At 39.4% G+C, this 20,305-nt stretch overlaps 1 protein-coding gene across 1 annotated transcript in view; it reads right to left on the bottom strand.

Moving 5' to 3' along the window:
* Positions 1–11,599: 11,599 nt before the first annotated feature.
* CALCR (calcitonin receptor) overlaps positions 11,600–20,305 on the bottom strand; it is a 160,100-nt gene continuing 151,394 nt past the window's right edge. The window contains exon 14 of the mRNA XM_051802185.1: positions 11,600–15,196. Within this exon, the coding sequence (XP_051658145.1) occupies positions 14,975–15,196 (222 nt within the window). The 3' untranslated portion in view covers positions 11,600–14,974. The remainder of the gene's footprint in view (positions 15,197–20,305) is intronic.

Here is a 20,305-nt window from a genome sequence, read left to right as displayed (position 1 = left end):
AAAAGGATATATTTCTGTATCAGCCATTGGGAGAGATAAACTACATGGAAATAAGAATTGCTAGAGCCCTTCCAGCAATCTCCTTGGTTTCAGTGCTTGGAAGCTGAACTAATTTTGGTCCTATCAGTCTGTTCCGAATCTTCAGTGAATTTATAACACGGCTGTTACAGGGACACACGTTTCAATCAACTCAGAGTGGGTTTTGGATCTTCCTAGAATATATTACTAAAATTCCTGAAAATGGAAACACAAGCAAACTGCAGACAGCCAATTAAGGAAGTGGATAATTAAGAGGATCATTCAGATTGAGCCTCAGCCTTCCAGTCATGACAGATCCTGACAATTTCAATCATCAGTTGCAGCAATGCAAAATTCCTATGCATTGCTGTTATAGAAACCAACAGTTTTTCCTCTCTGAGGCTTCTTTCGCAGAGACAGTCATAATTGTTTGGAACCATAGATCAGAAGGGATGACCAAAAGATCTGTAACTAGAAAAATTGATGAAGTCTTCACATCATGGTGAAATTCTGGGGACTGAGGCGTTTTGCAATAAATTGTAGAACATTTTTGTTAGAAATCAACCTAGACAGTGTTCAGACTTTTTGATAGTGGGAAATGGAGAATGAGTGGCTGGTTGGGGTCTTCAAGTGGACAAGAAATCAAAAAAGAGGCTTTGAGAAATGACACATTTTGTTTTCAGGGAGAAAAACTTGTTTCCAAGTCCTTTCCGCTAGATTTTTACCATAACTTCCAGATGACCATGTAACAGGTGGTGCTACATGTTTTTTCAGTGCTGAGAGCCTGCAAAACTCCCCTTCTCTACAAAACCCATATGATGAGGGTATGAAACATCTTCAAAAGCTGACCTTGAGGATTAGAGTATTAAACACCAAAGTGCCTCAACAGAAGTAGAGGTTTCAATTTACCATACATTTTTCTCCATGCTCATCTTCTGAGAGCACATCTCTTTCACAGGTGGTATCAGCCCTTCTCTTGCTGCCATTCCTCTTGGGTCCAGTGGTGTGAAGCGTGTTTTTCTCCTCCTGACCATAACTGAAGAAGATTGTTCCCCAATTCATCATTCACTATGAAAGAAATTAAGCACAAGAAGTGGATCCATTATGCATTTTCTCTGGAAACAAAGCCAATGCCGGGGTCTTCCTTTTTCTCCTCCTTTCCCACATGGCACTTTACATCTCCTCACTGCACCAAATTTATCAAATGGCCGAGATAGATACAGGATAAAAAGTAAATGTTTTTTGAGTTTGACTATCTTCTCTAACTATAAATAAATAGATAAATTGCAAAGTACTATGATTCTAACTGTGTATTTAGAAGTGGCCATCGAGCAGGTAGAAGGACAAGAGGAAACACTTCAGGTACTTTTGTAAATTGCCATTAGTCTGCTTAGTAACAAATGCTATTATTCCTCGAAAAGAATCTTGCCAAAGAGGAGGGTGGACTAGATTAACACAAACTAGAATTAAATATTCAATATACCAGAAGCCCTAAGACAAAAATACGATGTTGTTTAATGTATTAAAGACTATACTCTGCTGGCTGAGGCACTGTGAAAAAAAAGATGACAGAAGAATTAATTAGGAAGTGAGAGATCTTGAAAATAACAAAAATAGTTCTTAAAGAAAAAGTGGAATTTGTTAACGAAGTGTTAACCTCTGCTGGCACTTTTGTAAAATAAATCACATCAGGTGGAAAAACAGCAAGCTGCAGGGTTGGGTGGGAGCAGCTGTGGGCAAGGCTCTCCTCCTTCTGTTGCAGGGACTGAGAGCTCCCTGATCCCCTGGTGCAGGACAGGTAAGAACAGCCCCAAACAAAAACAACCAAAACAAACAACCCCCTCCCCCAGATAGTTATTGCCAGTCAAAAAAGAAAAAAGCTTCACTACGTCATAACACTATTTTAGTCAACCCAAACCCCTTTGTAGTTGGCTGCATGGCAGCCTATTTGCCTCCTGGTTACTTTGCCTGCTCCAAACACACCCATTACCCTTGGGGTGCACATAGAGAATAGCTTGCATGGGGCCTCGGTGAAATTTGTTCAAGTATTAAAAGGTACACACATTTACATGTAAATATATATGTATTTGTAAGAAAACATATACATTTTTTGATATGCATTACTTCTGCACTTTGCAGAATGAATTCCCAGTGTTCCTTCCTCAAAGTATGAAGTGCCCCATGCCCAGGCATCAGCCCTTTGCTCACCTGCTCTGTGTAATTTCAGCGTGGGCTGTGAAAACATTGTCTGTGGGCAGACTCCCGAGCTCTTCAGGGAGCAGACTCTCCTCTTGACTTTGCCTTGCTATACCCAGGAAACAGCACTTCTAGCCATTGCCTAGGATTTTTGGCAATGAAAACACTTAAATAAGTAATAATCATAATAAAGACTATGATTGTCTCAATCAGCTTAAACAGAACCTGAAAGATAGCTCTGAGCAGTAAAGGATACTGTTCTACTTGTGTTTGGGAGGAGTACAAAAAATGTCATGATTTTCTTTTCTTACTGGCCATCAGTAGAAAAAATATCAATAACTTAGCTCAAGAAGTCTGGATGCATAAAAATGTTGTTTGGATTCTTTAGAGATATTTCTAACTCAAACAAAATAAAAACAGATCAACACACATTTTATCAACACTATTTTCATGCAGCCAAACTGTTTCTGGACAGCAGTGATGATAGTGTGATTTGAAAGCTCTTCAAGCCTGGCCTTTTGAATAGAAAATATATTCCATTTGGATGTCATGTTTTTTTAAAGGTAGATAAATTCAAATGTGTAAACTTGTATATATTCAGTTACAGTCGGATTGTCAGAAAAATTATAACCTTGCAAATCCCTCTATTTTTGGCTCAGGGAGGTTTTCTCAGCTTCATGCAGATTGATAATGACTTCTGCATGGGCTGTGCATCATAAAGTAAAGTGGTGTTGGTGCTCCTTTTATGAGACCCTGACAAGCCTAAGAAAGAAAGTAACCTTATAACATGTGTGCCCCACAACACACATTTTAAGGCTAGAAAAGCTAGAGAAGTTCTTCACAATAGAGTTTTTTCTTGTTTTGTGGTGCTGTAATTAAAGGAGCTTGTACCGTCTCCAAAGAAAATTCCTTATAACTCACAGGAATTTAATATACATCCCCACCAATTTTTTTTTAAATAATTTCTTTTTTTTCCCCAGTCACCGTAATCTGTGTTGTTTGGGCAGTGAGGGAAACTTTTCATCTTTGACATTTTGCCCTATGGGTGTGTGAGACCAGAATCATCACCAGTGAAGAAATAACAACCAAACCCCCACACCGAAACCTCCCCTGAGAGCTGTGAAAACCTGAAACCAGAACCAAGTCAACAGGAAGACACAGTTCCTCCACTGTTTATGCCTTCTTTCAATATCAGGGGAAAAAAATGAAGCAAACAAGAATATGCTCTTAGCAAGGAATCCAAGAAGTGAGGTGACCCTGCTCATGTGCATGGTCTCCAGAAATCCTGACACTTTGAAACCCGTTAGTTGAATTAGGATGACAATGGCAGTTGTCTGAGAGATAGACATGAAGAGAGGAAAAATTATGCTATAAGAAAAGATCTTCAAAGTGGGATTGTGTTATGAATTTTGCATTTTGAGTTCTGTACAAAAATGCAACTAGAACACCTATATTCTACCACCATATTTCACCATGGCTCCTCTTTAATCCCAGTTTCTTCTTAGTGTCAACTGTAACACTGTGTTTTGCCTATTGTAGTTTCCATCTTGGAAATTATGGTTTAATGTTGCAGATGCTTCTAATTTGACCACACTGAAACTTGACTTTATTATTTACTCAGATATGTTTCCCAAGAAATCCAATGAGCTGTGTTTTTTGAAGTGCAGCAAAAATAGCACAACTCTGTTGACTTCAGATGTATTTTCCAAGGTGCTGTATCCAACACAGCCTGGTTTTGAGAAAATAGAAAAGTGCAGGAAAATTGCTCTTAGTCTGTGTCTATTCTGAATCTCTCACAACTAACACACAAACAGTGGAGACAGACTCCAAACCCATAGGAAGCTGATGAAGATTAACCAAGACTTCTACTGCTGTGGTTCTTGCCAGCAAAGGACAAAACAGCACTCTCCATCAGAGCTAGAATGTCCCATCCATTTCATGTTAAATTAACCTGAGAATGTCAAAAGGATAGAGGCTTTCCAGCATGAAGGCAGTGGGAATTTTTCAAGATTTTCATGACAAGGAAGAGTTTGGGCTTTTAGGAGGAATAAAGTGGCGGCTGTTTGCAGGCACTGGGCAATGCCTGTAGTCACAATAGAGGTACTGAGGTATTATGAATCCTTCTGCTATGGCAGATTATTTGGGGGTTAATTTTAGACTTGCAGAAGTATTCACTACCTTGCTCCTACACCATTAAGGATCAGATCTTGGTTTGGAGATTATTACTCTGACATAACCTTTTCCATGCTGTGCTTTATGGAATTGTTAAATTGGGGGATACTTAGCAGAACAAATAAAAGTACAGATATTTGACCTAGCAGAGCCAGGGGGGACAATTTTCTAAACTTGAGCCCATCCTTACATGAATTTTAGAAATTCATGGTACCAAAATACCTTTGAATAGCTAGGTTTTCTCTCTTGATGTAACATGTAAAAGACTTCATGCCCATTCTGCATGTCTCAGTCACACAGTCTGAATACAAACCACCTCTTACCTGTGTCCTTGAAATCCATATGAGCAAAAATGTCTGGTGTTTTGTTGGTTTTTTTTTGCCATTACAAAATCCATTCACACTCAAAAGCCATTTTTGAAAGTTACTAATGTCTTGCAGCAGAGAAGAATCTCAGAGCAATATTCAAAACCAGCAGAGAAACGTACAAAATTCTGTGAAGCAGAGTGGTTTTCAATTTGGAAATGGAACAGTCATCTTTGGCTGTTACTTTTAAACTGCATGGACACACACCATTTTTCTGCATTTCAAATCTGAACTACTAGCAACATTATGGAAAAATATCCATAGGGATGAAGTCTATTTTCATGGGCAATATTTTGAATGCTTTATTGCCAGGAGAAATAAGCAACCCTCCAGAAGACAAGTAAATGTTTGAAGCTTGGAGGAGAGTTTCCCCACTGAAAATGGAATACTGTTAACAAGCAATATTTGTTATCACAATATTATCAAAGACAACAGCTAGGTACATCTCTATCAGTTCTGAGTTTGTTTGTCTAATGTCCTTAAAGTACCTCCTAAGACAGACACTCAGAACCCTCTGGGGCCATCTGTCCCTCAAATGAGGAAGACTTTCTATTTCTAACACAGGTAACTGCTAAGAGAAATCCATCAATCTTGTATTTTGTCCAAAGAATATGAAAAAAAAAAGTTTTCCCCCTATTTTTTTGCAGATACTCCCTACGTGCAGAAGGTTTCATTAAATAAATACATACTTGATGCCAAAAAAGCATATATCTGTGAGGTACATTTGCCAGCCCAAGGAATCTGATGTGTAGCAATGTTCCAGCCTCTCCTGAGCATCTTTGTAATTCACTGATCAGAATAGCAAATGCAACTATATTTGGGAGGTGCCACTGAAAGGCTTTGCACCTTGGCTGAATGAAAATATTCTTAGGAGGCATTTGAACACCAAGGTGCCCCATGCAGGTAAAATTGCCTACTGTTATTTAAGTATATTGCTCATTGGTGGTGCTTCATCTAATGTGAAACATTGCATCAGAACCAGGTCTCTCCTGGAAGATTGATAAACACCTCTGCCAAAATTAGATTCTGCTGAGAAGTTGATATTTTTTGAATGTTAGTGAACCAATCTGGGAAAGACCTCTTGGGCTTTTTCTTTCTGAGGGACATTCACACACACTGCAGGAATGCCTTGACCGTGTCCATTTTGCCCTTGTACCAACAGTGGTGTGTTTATCAGGTGATACAAAGGAGATTTTAACTTTCTTGGTAACTTCGTCACCGGTGGTGTGCACAGTGGTTTTCAATATTGTCTTCTTGACCAGAGAGAGGCAATTTTACAGCAGAAACAGAGAAAATGAATATAAAAAGGTTGCTAGCAAAGACTGAAGATAATACTGTATGTATTGCATGCATTTAATATGCAATTTTTTTTAAAAAACACTTATATGTAGAGAGGTCTCATTCATGGCGAAGGGTTCAGATTCAGACAGACATTTAAAAATGTGTGCAATATATCCAGCCCTTCTGCACACCAGCTGTGCCTCAGCTTAATAGCTACCTTTCAGCAGATGAATTGCAGCAGCATCAAGTGTAGGAGCTGAATCCCCTTCCTGCCCAGCAACACTTGAAATTGCATGACTTGAACCACAGTCAGATGACTGGAGCTACAGGTGTAGAGTCTATGTAGGTATTTTGCATTATATGTGAATTTTTAAATATATGCATGTATGTTGTCTCTGTATCACAGCATGCTAGAAAGTTCCCTAAGACAGGACTTTCTCAGAAGCAATTGTTGAACATTTTTCCTTCTAATTCTTTAAAATGTTTTAAATATTTTAAAGAATTCACTATCCAGAGGGAAGAAATTAATTAGTACTCACGGCTGAACACTAATGCAAAGTACAAAATTTTGGTACAAAAATTTTTTGGTACAAAATTCCTGTCAGAGAGCAGAGAACCAGATCAATCACTGAGGAATTCATTGTTTGCAGGGAGGAAGGGACAGTTTTTCCCCACTGACCATTGTCTTGTGGGGAACTTTGGACTTAGAGACAGCTTACAGACAGCTTAGATGTCTACAATACATGTCTACAGTTGTCCGTCTACAATAACATGGTCTGACAGGTTGAGAATTTTTACCAATGAAAACATGCTTGGAGTAAAGTCTAAATTTTTGGTGTAAGAGCCTAAATCTGTCAGTGGAAGTTTCAGTGGATTCAGTGAGTCTGGCACTTTGCAATCATTTTCTCAGGACCACACAGTAAGTCTGTGGCAGGGACATGACCCAAACGTAAGTTTGCCAAGTCCATGCAGTCCAGTACCTTAACCACATTTTTTTTCTTGATTTTAACAGATATTTCTGTGACCTTTAATGCTATTGTGCTACTAACTCATAGCTGTCAGAGACTTTAAGAAAGCTTGTGAGGGTTATTCAACTGTTTAAGAACCAGTGGTTTGGTGTTTGTTTATATCTGAATATCTTAAGAGAAGACATTCCAATGGTTTTAAAATGATTCTGACTTTAATTGCAAAAATTAAAATCAGTCTCTCACAAAGCAAAAATTTACTGAATGCTCTGTTCTATACCAAGGAAATTGCATCTAAAATGCTCCTGTGCAAGACATAAATTAAGAGAGGGTGATTGACTGGCACCTATCTCAACATGGATCCCACCAGGGCAAGAGCAGGTCAAACTTTTGAGGGTATGTGAAAACCCTCTCCAGGACTCTATGTTCCTGCATCTGCTGCATTAGGAAATGTCAGAGCAAGGCTTAACTACTGCACTGTTTTCTCTAGCATTGCTCTCTCATCAACCTCCTCAGATCTTTGGGGGAATGACCTGAAAAGATAACAGCAGCCCCCACGTGTTTGCAGCTCCTGTGGGGGACATGGGTGTTACAGAGGCAGTACCAAGCATCCCCTTCCTGATCCATCCACAGCCATTAAGGCTGGTAAAACAGGATCTGTAAAGGATGAAATTCTTGTTCCCACAGAACTCAAGCAGCTCATGCTTTTGATTTCAGTAAGGTTGAGATTTCACTCACATCGTTGGTCAGTATTTCTTGGTAAGATTTTCTACACTTGCAGGAAGGTTTAGCTTATGTACAGCACACAGCAATAGAACAATTGGTTTACAATCAGAAACATACATGTGGTGTAGAAAATCATCAGTGTATTTTTATGGCATAAAAACACATTGCACAGTAAATACTAAAATAGACAACGAATTTCTTGGCTTATATCAAACTCAGGGATAATTCAATTATAACCCTGTTTTCATTTGTATCAATCATGAACAATGAATTTTTGACTTGTGTCTGTGCCTCGGATTTGCCAACATGGGAAGTCTTCCTATATTTTGAAGCCTTTTCCATTTTGTGAACCATGCATTTCAAGCATCATCCAACAAAATTTAATTGCATAAAACTTTCCTGCCATGTGCATATAGTAATATTCTATCTAGATATGAACTACAAAAAAAAAAAGCAACCAAAAACTTTTATATACACATGGAATTGCTTAAATTATACCCAGATTTTTTTGTATATGTTTTGATTACTGAAAGTGTGTTGCTAATTTACAAAAACTGTATATGCTGAGCATAAAATGTATTTATTTAATTTCTTTGTCTTGATTGCATTAATTTCTTTTACTGACATGCATTGGTAACTGGTTGGTAACTGATGCACCATTCTGCATTCAGGAGTGTTAGTACTTGTGTAATGTAAAACAAATGGCTGAAAAACAGGGACCTTTGCTTGTGATATCCTGATGTATAAGAAAAACTAATACCAAGGACTTCCACATGGGCTATAGTTAGGATGGAGAAATATGACCTGTTTTTTGGGTATTTTTGGCATTTACCAAAACTTGAGAATTCATGACGAACTATTCATCATGTATATGGCAGTGCCTGTGTAGATGATGGCACATCTGGAGTGACCTATTGTCCTTCACTTTCTCACTAACTCTGACTTCCCAAGAAGTCTGCTATAAGGAAGAAATTTCATGAAAAATCCTTCCAATCCCTCCTTTCAAAATTGAAGGTTACCTTGTGTTGGATACACTTGCACCATAATTCCCATGAAGACTCTGAACAACTGCCAGGTCAAAGCTGCAGCCTCTCCAGAGAGGCGTCTCTCTTCTGCTGCTGGAGAGGCAATCATGAGCTCGGTCCTTTGGTGGTAAATATTTGCTATATACCCAAAGACAATAAAAGAGCTCATAAAAGAAAAAAGCCTGTAGTATAAAATAATTCAATAAGAAAAACCTTTTCTTAAGCTATTTCCTCTTCATTTGTTCTGGGCCTGAACTTGATAAACCTGCCCACACAATCTCCAGCAAGCAGAATATGGGCTCTGACCATTTATAGAGCGACAATCATTACAGGCAGCTATTTTATGCACCTTTTTTCCCCGTGGAAGCATATAGTGGTGATGCTGTCTCTGAACCTGAGATACAGCTTCTTTCTTCATGGACCTTATTTCACAGATTTTTTAAATTGTGCAGAAGTCTCTCCCACCCATTCTCAGAAGGAATGTTAATTGCAATGCTATTATATACCTAGAGGGTTTATTCATTAAAATCTTGCTTGCACACACACACTGCAGTGGTCAGTGGGAAGAGCTGTACATCTCCATGTGTACCAATCATCTCCCAGAAAAACCTATCCAGATAACATGGTTCTGATCAGCTTCATGCCACCATCTGGACTGAGACACTTTGACTTTGTTTGCCCGAAACTAAAGAAATAACTAGGAGGTAAGAGAGGAGAGCGGGATACAAGGGGTTTCCATCTCTCAGGTTTTTCTATGTGGTCAGCATGGACTCCGAGAGCCTTTTTCATTCTTTTTATTTTGATCTTCTGGAAGCTGTTATATGCTAAGCATTTAACATAAGCACCTATTTATCTCTTTACCTATAACAATGAAAATATATGTTAATGGCCAAGTAACTTGTGAAGTTTGTCCAATACATGTAGCATATATAAACGTGGTGCTAGTAGACATCAAACATTTCTCAACCCCCCCCCCCCAGGAAAATATAAAAATAGTATCTTGTCACCTTGAACAGTCTATATGCAGCATAATACAGATGAACTGGGATTTTGATGTTAAATATGAAGGTGAAACTGTATTACACCAAGTATTTTCAGTGTTTGTTAGATATTTAGATAACCTCTAAAATCAGAGAGGGAGAAATCCTGCCCTTAGCCACATTGCTGAAGTCAGTGAGAATTACTGCTGTATTACCGAGGGTAAAATGAAATAAAAGGTTTTCCATACCAAGGAGCTGCCTGATCTAAGGTCAGTCTTCTCCACAATAGTAGGTCTTATGCTGGTGAGATAAATGAGGTTATCTGTTGGAGAGCAGACATGCGGCTGGGAAAGAGATTATTCCTGCTCACCTCCCCATCAGCCCTTTTCATCAGCTCAGCCCTGATTTAGCAAGCTGAGAAATGCAGTGTAGCCAACGTTTCTTGGCCAAGTCATTCCCATCGTGAACACATCTGGCATGGGAGTGGGCAGATTGGCGACCCATGGGGTCCTCAGAAAGCATTAAGGTAGTTAAGGGAGGCTACATACCTTCTCTGCCCCACAGTGTCTTCCACTCCTCACTTCGGCTTTGTGCATTTTGTGGGGGATGATGGGTCACTTTCTACCTGAGCACAGTTCTTATAACAATTCATTGTAAATATATATATAATATAATTAATATGTATATATGTATGTATGCTATCTAAATTGATTTTTTGGTGCCTTTTATCTGACATTCAACTTCTTAAGATTTTTTTTTCTTTTCTTCAAATGACAGGATTGCATTCTGTCAAAAATAGAAAGATAATGTTACTCTGCTTCTAAAGATACTTGATCTGTGTGCTCAGACTTTTATCCTTAATTTAGCTTTAAATCTGCACCTACCATTTCCATAATTCCAGTGGGTAGTAGATGCAAACTGTAAAGGAAAAATGTTTCTGCTGAAAGTGTGTAGGATGCACAGACTGGGAAGTAAACGCTTCTTATGGTGGCAATACTGAGGTGGAGAGAAATGCAGAGCAGATGAGGGAAGGAGCTGTATCTATTTGACCATATTATGCAAACCAACATCACTAGCACTTGGGAATGGAGGAGTTCCATGTAGTCACACATCTGCACATTTCACATTACACAAAGTAACCTCCTGTGGTGTGGTCACTTCTCAAAGTTGCATTTGCTTACAGTGAGAGAAGAGGGACCAGATTATTAAAATTTGTGCAGTCATCTGATGTCCTTTAAAAATTGACTGAAGATAGTTGGTTTCTTTTTAAGATAGGCTTGGGAGGTCCTGAAATTGGATTATAAAGAAAATCTTAACTGGCATTTAGTGAGAGGTAAGTACCTTCCTGCCCCAGCAGAGCACAGTGCCCATCTCTGCTGCTACAAAATCATAGAAAATAAGTCTTGATAGGAATTTGGCAGGTCATCTAAATGATCTGTCTGCCAATGCAAGTGAGCCAGGCCTAAATCATCCCCAGTGCTGTCTGTGGCAATTTGTGTTTCGTGAGGCTCATATATAACATCCCTGTTAGTCATCTTACCATGCTGCTTTCTTCTCCAGCAGCAGTATGACATGCTCAGTAATGGTAACCTTCTCACTGCTTGATTTGACTGGTTAAAACAGCTCTCCTTCATTAGGATGAGGGGGACATACTGTTCTATATTTGAGATTATGAGAATTCCTTTATTTTCTCAATGATGCTCTAAATACTCAATAAAGGGATGCTTAAATATAGATTTGGGATCCATCTGTAAGTATATGAAAAATTCTGTACTGCACAGAAACATTTGCAGGTCATGAAAAGGGTACTTTGAACTTAAATCTTACAGGTACCCTAATTACTACAACTGGCACAGAACTACAGGTGTCAAAACATTGGTGTCATTTCTGGCACCATTCTAGATCTCAGGGCTTGCCAGGGACTTAAATTTCACTAGATAATTGACTAAGGAGCTGATCGTGTTCTTCTTCCCGAGGTATGCCAAGCTGGAGGTCTAACTTTCCCTCACTGCTGGCCAATGACATTTTTCCCCTCCTCCATGTGGCAGCACTGGGTCCAAATTGCACAGCTGGGCTCAGGTCTTCTATGCTGCCAGAGGGCAGATAGGGCATGCTTCATACACTGCAGAGTCTCATTGGCTTGGGATCAACTACTGTATCAATACAAATATTTTTTAGGTCACAAATCCTGATATTTTTGAGTAGTGATCAAATAACTGCACATATTTAGCTTCATGAAGACACATCAGAATTTTAAAATTCCAAGCAGTGCTACATGAGCGCTCTGTAGTGTTTTAATTAAGGTAGCATTATTGCTAAGAGTTTTAATACAGATAAAATTGTCTGTTTTACCTTTGTTGCTGTTTTATTTTAGCTAAAATATATTTATTAAGTAAATGAAATAAAAATGAAGTCTTACTTTTGACATTCCGTGCCACAACAAATCTTTTAATTTGTGCTGTGTTTCTGTACCCTGTAAAGAATAACAACCAGCACCTTCCTGATAGATTTTGTTGCTCAAACAAAGCAACCACTTCTGCTGGAGCAAATTTTCAGTAAACTGGGTTTTCATGTGTTGGATGTGGTGTGGTGTTTGAGAGGAAACAGATACTGCAGAGGTGACTAATTTAAGGTTGTTTTCCTCTTAAAATACACCTTGCATTCACAGATTCAAGTGTCAGCTCCTTTCCTACTTTTTGATACAATGATCTATTAATTATGCATTTCTGCTGTTCTTGTGAAATGTACTAGAGTCAAACCACCCTACTGTCATAATTGTAATTACTGAGGTTGTATCAGTATTCCTAATATTACCATCACTAGTGTATGGTACTATTTATAAAGCAGAGAATGAAATGTACCTTGTGAGTGCAATGAAAATGTTTCAAACCATCTGGAGATAAGGAAAATAGCATTTCCCATTAGAAAGTACTTTGATAAGAAATTACTCAGTAAATACCTTCAAAACAGCCTTTCCTACAAAGCCCAAGGGTGATGACAACCCTAAACTCAGTGTGTATGTGAGACCAAAGCTTCAGTGGCTGCAAATCATCATCCCTCCACTGAAACCAAAGCTTCCACAAAGACTGCTGCAACCACACTGAAGCTCCAACTGAGACCCTAAACCTCAGATCCTGACTTTTCAGAGTACTCTACTAAACAAAGCAAGAAACTCTTAATAGCGAAGAAAGAACACAATCATTATAATGGCAAAGCATTTCCATTTTGTACATCCACATGAACATAACAGTGAAACAACTTGCACTTACATGTTGTAAACATGTACATCATTAAAACCAACATGTTCATTATTAAACTCTTAATATTATGCACGCTTCTTTTACAATCAGCTCACTTGTATCTTTAGAAACTAGGAATGCCTTCTGGAGCACTCCCAGGAAGTGTGGTGTGTCCCAAAGCAGTTCAGAAATACAGCGTTCATAGCACAGCCACTTTATTGTCTTTAACAACTGACTCCTCCACTTCCTACTGTTCACTGGTGAAAACAGAAATAACAATGCGAGAAATACTGTTGTCTGAAAAAATAACTATCTTCGTATTCCTTGAAGTCTGAAAAATAGGTATGTGGTTGGAACAAAATACACATGAAGGTATTTTTTTGTAAGTGTTCCACTGGATTAACCATGTGATGATCTGCAAGACAGCTTGTTCTTGTTCCCCAGCTCCTCTCTCTTGTTCCACGGTCGCAGAGCCAGGAGCTCATTCCTCACACTGGGAAGTGTTGGTAGTGCACAGAGGTTGTGTGCGTGTGCTGGTGGCAAAAATGGAGTAACCCTCTTCTCTGCAAGGAATTGCCTCTTATATGGATAGTGGGAATTCAGTCCCCTCTCTCAGTGCTGGGTTTACACCTATCCCTCATGAACTCATTCCTGGGAGGGACTTTTCCAGCAAGATGGTGACTCATGTAGGTAGTCATGTACATTGTCCCTCCATTTAATATCTACAAATTAAGGGTAAAGCAAGGAAAAACAGCCTGGTTGGACACAATATTTTAAAATTGTTTCAAATCACTATTTTTGGGGTCTCCTATTTTTGGGGTCTACACCAAACTGTATTGGATAAGTCATTCCCGAACACTGAAGAGAGTTGTTCACCACTCATTGAAGTTAGCAGGGATTTGTCTGCTAATTTCAATAGAATCTGAAATAGGTTATCAAGGGTTTTGGCAGGACTATCTGATGATTAGGAACTCAGGAGAGCAATCAAATTCTAAAAATAGATGCGTCCTGTGCTAAGACATTAGTTTCTCATTTCTTACATGGTATCTTTACCTTTACTGTCATGATCACAGTTTTATAACAGAGACAAACATTCATCTAACATTAACCTCAGAAAATCCATTAAATAAAACTGTAATTTCCAAACAAATTTCATAAAAAATTGTGCCTTAATGATGAGTTTCTGGGCAAAGTAAGAGACTCACAATTTTTCCTATAAATAAATATTCTTGAACTCTCTGTATTGTCAAACAAAAAATATTTTGAGATGCCTTCAAGATTTGTGTGATGCAACCTGAAGAACTGATCTGTTTCTCTCAGGGTGTTTGAGATCTTGGTATGCAATGACTATTTCACCTTCATTTGCTTTATGCACCTGCTAATGGGATGATAATATTCTGGGTATCCTTTGGGGTTGGTAATATTTTGGGGCATCCTTTGGAAATCATCAGGATTTCAATACTTTGGAGTGACTTTCTGCTGTTTATATATTTGATTTGTCTTGCAATGTGCAAAATCTTTGAAGCAGTCATCAAGCTCATTAAAAGAGAAAAATAAAAGACTCTAAGCCAGTTACATCTTGTGAAAGTTGGTAGTTTAAAAACTAGTGTTAAAGAAAAGTAGAGAAAACAAAAAGTGCTGAAAGTTTCCAATTGCCACATACTGGTTCTTTCTTTCCTGTTTGCTATGGGCTACCTGTGGTTGTCATGAATGTTGGGTGGTCACTTTATATGGCTGGTATCAGGAGATGTGGAGATTACACAGCCTGGTAGGCAAGTCCATGTTCACTCCCTGCTGCAGCGCACAGGAAGAAATACTGTTTCCAGGTCTGCATCAGACTCCCTCACACCACTGCTGTCAGAGGCTGATGTGGTTTGAATATGATGTGTCCTTCCACCTGGGCCTGCACTCTGACATAGCATCTTGGATTTCCACACTCCCACCCTTCTCCCCACTTTGTTCACAGGCAGAAGATGAAACAATGAGTTTGCAATGGCTGGTGCTGAGCTAGGTAGATGTCTCTCCAGACTTTAATGCAACGAGTTCAGAGTCCTCTACATATCTTCCATTTAGCTGTTCATTGTTGGAATCATGGTGATACAGGTAAACAGGGACCTCTGTGATTGATGTTGCTGTGTAGGAGGTAGATCGTGTGGAACAGTGCTCGCGGCGCCTTTGGCCCCACTGGGTTTTGTACTGTGTCCATTGCCTCTTCAAAGCTGCTTGGACCTGTTAAAGAAACACATAGAGTGAGGCATAATGTAAATCCCTGAAACTGTAGAACTTTTAAAATAAGAAAAGGGAAAGGGAGGGGAAAGGAGGGGAGAGAAGGGAAGAGGAAAAGGAAAGGAAAAGGAAAGGAAAATACAAGGAAAAGGAAAAGCTCTAGGTCTGATTTCATCAGGTTCAGTCTGCCTCTCTCCTGTCTTCTCCAGAAGCAGTTGTTCAGCTCTTGGCCTTAACTCTTTCCCCGCCTACCTTATGGCAGCAATAAGAGTTTCTGCAGTTGTTGCTGCTTGTGAAGAGAAGGTATAAGTCAGCTCATCCTGTAAATGTGGAACAGATTGCTGCATGGGAACACAGTAGGATGCTATAGTAGAAGAGAGAAGAGGAAGAAGGAATGGGGATTAAAACCTATCTGATGCTGCAGCTGGATTCTTGCCCCTGGAATGCCTAATGCATTGTGATATCTGAAGAAATTTAGTCTTGAGTAAAACTGGCCATGAATGTCAAAGTGTAAGTACTTCTAGAGCTTGTTAGGACTAATTTGTAGAAAGAAAGATTTGGAGGATTAGTAGAGCTAAATAGAGATTTTGTCCTGATAAGTTAAGAACAGGTTCTGTTCTTGCAAAATGTATCATTGGTCATAGCCTGCTGCATGGCAGAGAATTTCAACCTTTGAACATTCATCTGCTAGGAATAAAACATTTTATTCATCTTTTACATTAACAGTGATGTTATACATGTCACTAAGATATGATCTAAGCTGCTGAGTCCTGCCAGGGAAAATGAAGCCCTTCTCCAGGTGCATGTTCAGGGTGCTGGCTCTTGGTAATGCTAAGAATATGAGCAGGAAGTGGGAAAATGTTGGTTTTTTTGTTTAGATCAATGATTCCAAACACAATGTGAGAATAGGATCAGTTTGATGTAATAATCTGATATAGCGACACCCTCCTCAAGAGGTAGGCAGGTGCAGGTGAGGCACTGTGATGACAGGAATCCTAGAGTTTCTGTGCTCCTGCTGAGGTGGGCACTGTTTGTCATTTGGAGAATGTACTGCTATTTACTTTCTCCTAACAAATAAAGAAAAGAAAACAAATGGCTGAATGCAGATTAATTAGATATCGAGCACGGGAAAGGCCTATGGTCACAATGGCACTTTAATAGTGGAGAGTGTGAGCAAAGTTTACTATGCCAATACTGAGAATTAAAGTGAAATGGCTGCATGTGGTGATGTTTTATATCACACCATCACCAAAGTTTATTAGTGAGAAAGAGTTACAGGGTGAAACAGTAATGCAGTTTTAGTACTTGATACAGAAATATTACACACAAGGTAAAATCTGTAAAGAGTTTAGTCACTTTAAAATTGCCTTTTGATGTTACAGTATGAATATTGTAGCTTAGTCACTCCAGAAGCTATGGGGAGGGACTGAAAGAAGTCTTCAGACATACTAAGACAGTGATTTTCCCCATATCACACCGGGGTAGTGGCTTGGCTAGACCATAACCATGTCTGTGCAGAGCAGCTCTGCCTGCCTGCAGCCACCTCTCCAACACCACCACCATGGTCACTAGCACCACCAGCCATTGTGGACTTCTGGCCTTCTCTGCCCCACGTTGACTGTGTTTGCACTTTTGCCATTCAGATTAATCTCAGCATCTTTACTAAAGGCAGCAAAACCATGCTCTTAGAGCCCTTCTGTTCCTCTTCTAGCCCCCTTCTCCTGGCCCCTGCACAGACCCCAAGGCTTTGATCACTCTTGCATGGGGAGAAGAGCTGCTGTGCAGGTGATGAGCTCCTGATAAGCTCCCAAACTGCCTTCAGCTGAACTGGAATCTGACAGGCCACCAGGACAATCATAGGTCTGGAGATGTTAGCATAGTTAACTGAAGAGGGAAGAACAATGTCCCTGAGTGTTACAAAGCCTGTTGTGAGGAGCTTATAATTTTTTTTCTTAGAAGGGAGTGATGTTTAAATTGTATGTATGGCCAGGGAGAGAACAGGCACATCCCTTCCTGTTCAGCCCATGATTAGAAGTGCCATTATATAGGTTTAAAAGGCTCTATAGAGAAGAGAGAGCACAAGGTCAAAGCAGCTGTGTTTTTGCTCTCTGCTGAACCACTCGCCTGTGCAAGGATCTGGCTGCAAATGGATAATGGATTGTACAAGCTGCTGCACTTGAGCAAAACCTGTTAATCTAGATTTCTGCTATGATTCCAAGGATCTCAGATGATCATAACTCAGTGCCAACCAAAACCATTCAGGTATGGATTTTAAATACGTAAGCAGCATTACAGAAAGTCACATGCACAGCCACAATGTATTAATAACTGAGGAGGTGCCTGGGGACAGGAGGCACAGGGCAGTGCCTGCCATGTTTTCTGCTGTGATAGCAGATGAAAGAAAGTAAAAACTAAAACAATGAAGAACCTGAGCTTATTTACTCTGCTATTCCAGACTTTAAAGGTTTTTCTGTTCTTCATTAGCCATTCACGCCTCATTGACATGTAAGATACATGGCTGTTTTTTCCCCAAACTGACTTTCCATTTTGTTGTCCAGCCTTGCAGCCTAGAAGCATTCCCAGGCTTGGAAATGTGGTCTGGTGAGCAGACTATTGCAGAAACCTCGTATCATCTGTACAACACTGTTGTTGTTGGACAGAGAAATTACAGTTCTGTTGGATACAAAGATTTTATATGAAAATGCACAGGAAGAGCTATCATTTTGAAAGTCCCAACCAAATCTTTTGTTTATGTGTTCTTCCACATGAATGCAGGCATTGGTACAGCTTCTTATTACTATTTTTACATTTCTTTCTATAGATGGGATCATGGAACTAAAGTGAGATTAGTGAGGTAGTAGGTGATGAATGCACTGTAAAACACTGTCAGGTGGTTCTGAGTTTAGCATTGTTTGTCCTGGCTAAGCTTCATGTGTTTCAATCTTGAAGTTAAATACTCCAGCAGGAAAAAGTAAATCCCAGATTATACAGGCTTTTTGTAGTACTAAAATTAATCTCCTTGCCCCACACTGAATTTTCTCGAGAGAAGTAATTTTGACCTCTATGGCAGCAGATGTATGCAGCAGCTTGGAAACAATCTTCTATCATGATTAAAGACCAGACGGTGGCTTTGGTCTGTATTCTACTGCACACAACAAGACGGGGGGGGAGTCAGCTGAGTTCACTTGGCCAAACTCAGATCAGCACTCCCTTTGGAAGGATATAATATCAGCTCGGCATTAGTCTGTTACTGCTCTTCTACAGATTTTGTGCCTTATATATCTACAGATTGGGTAACTGCAGGAATAAAATGGGAGGAAGGGGATCACAATCCTTTCATCCTCTCTTGGCAAAGTCCAGCCTAGCTACTCTAGTGCATAAACTTTGCTTGATGTTTATTGGAAATGTGCTGATGCAAGCACCAAACTGTCTTGAATCTGTCTTAGAGAGGTGTCATCACTGACTCTCTGCTCACTTTAATGGGAAATTTTAAAGAAAGCTTCCCTTATTGTCTAGTAAATAAAATTTCCTATAAGAAAACAATGACAGGATTTCTCAGAATTCCTGCCATTGAAAGTTGCCTGAAGCAGATATGATTTTAAAAATGGGTGTAATGTTGAAAAGTACCCAAGCACCAACAAAATCATTCTCAACATGTCTGGGAAACCTGAATCCTCATGGCCATTTCTTCTTATTGCCTGACACTTGGTCATGTTTCTGATCAGCAGCTCCACCAAGGAATCATTAACCGTACATATTGGCAAGCAGATACTTCAGATATATTCATTATTGCAGAACTCAAGAATTGTATTCCTGGAGTTGTAAAGGTGAATATGCTCTTCTGACACTGTAGCATTGCCAAAAGCACTTTGGAATTAGAGCTAGCTGATGAAACTAAGAAATAAACAGTCTTTAAGGCTCTTCATGTTTTCAGTGCCTTTTACTGCTGCCTTTCTTCTTTTTTAGCACTGCTACAGCCCTTAATTTAGACACAAATCCATGTTTTCTCATTAGAGTTGGAGAATTATGGAGTAAACAACCTTTTACAATAAAGCTGTAAAACAATAAGAAAATTTGTTCTGCAAAATTTAATCTGAAAAAAAAATGGAAGGTGATGCTGGGAGAATGAAGAAGGCAATGTTCAAGACCAGGATTTTGGGGCAAAACTTAGTTTGGAGGCCAGTGCGGGCAAACTGGAGCACTGCTTGTACATAGCTATGCAGTCATTCCTACAGGGAGAGGATGCTTCAAAAACTGCCTGACTGGTCTCTACTTTCTTCATGCCGGGTACCCCCTACCAGGGAGAATCAGAAGTTTTTCTGTGTTTCCAAGGCATGGAGACTGGACTGTGCCAGCAAGTGATGACTGTAAGGGAGAAGGAGAAAGGTGATAGTTGCCTGCAGATCCTGGGGACAGAAATGTCACAGAAAAAGAGTTGTACATCTCTTCAACTTTGTTTAGTTGGATGCATGAAACGATGAACTTTTGTAGCATGATCTTTACAGCTACCATTTCATGTTAGGTTTCAGGATTGGTAGTTGCTCACATTTTGCCGTTCTCTTTCATGTTTCCTGAGAAACCATGCCACAGAACTGCAATGGGAGGCCTCTCACCTTTTCTACTCTTGAGTTTCTCTGTACAGTTACACAGGGAGCCAGACACAAGCAAATCTACACAGATGTCGACAGCTCGTGGCAGAATTTAATATTCTCTGCTATCCTGAAAGTTATCAAAGCAGCCAGTAGCACCTTATCAATAACATAATTTGCTTCAAGTCTCTATCAAAACATAAGTGTGGTCACATCATTACTTGGAATTTGCTACTTTCTAATAATATACAGGGATAAACAGGAGCACAAATATCTGTCTGGGTTGACATACTGAGCGTTAGCATCACAAAGTTTATTCTGTGTCTAATTCATCTGGTTTGGATTGAAAATGATCTTTTTAATGGAATTCCTAACTTTGATAAGATATATGGTGTTTTATTTTGCTACACTTGAATGCTCCTGATGTATTGAAAAAGCTTTTTTTGCCAACCATCTTTGAAAAATGGCTTGCTGTAGGAATTTAAATGGTTCTTGACATATTCTTACCTGCTATTTTTTGTAA

Source organism: Manacus candei, unplaced genomic scaffold (assembly GCF_025592945.1).
Source record: "Manacus candei isolate 608988 ecotype Guabito, Panama unplaced genomic scaffold, ASM2559294v1 h1tg000056l, whole genome shotgun sequence".
NCBI lineage: Eukaryota > Metazoa > Chordata > Aves > Passeriformes > Pipridae > Manacus > Manacus candei.
This window is presented reverse-complemented; position numbering and strand designations above follow the sequence as displayed.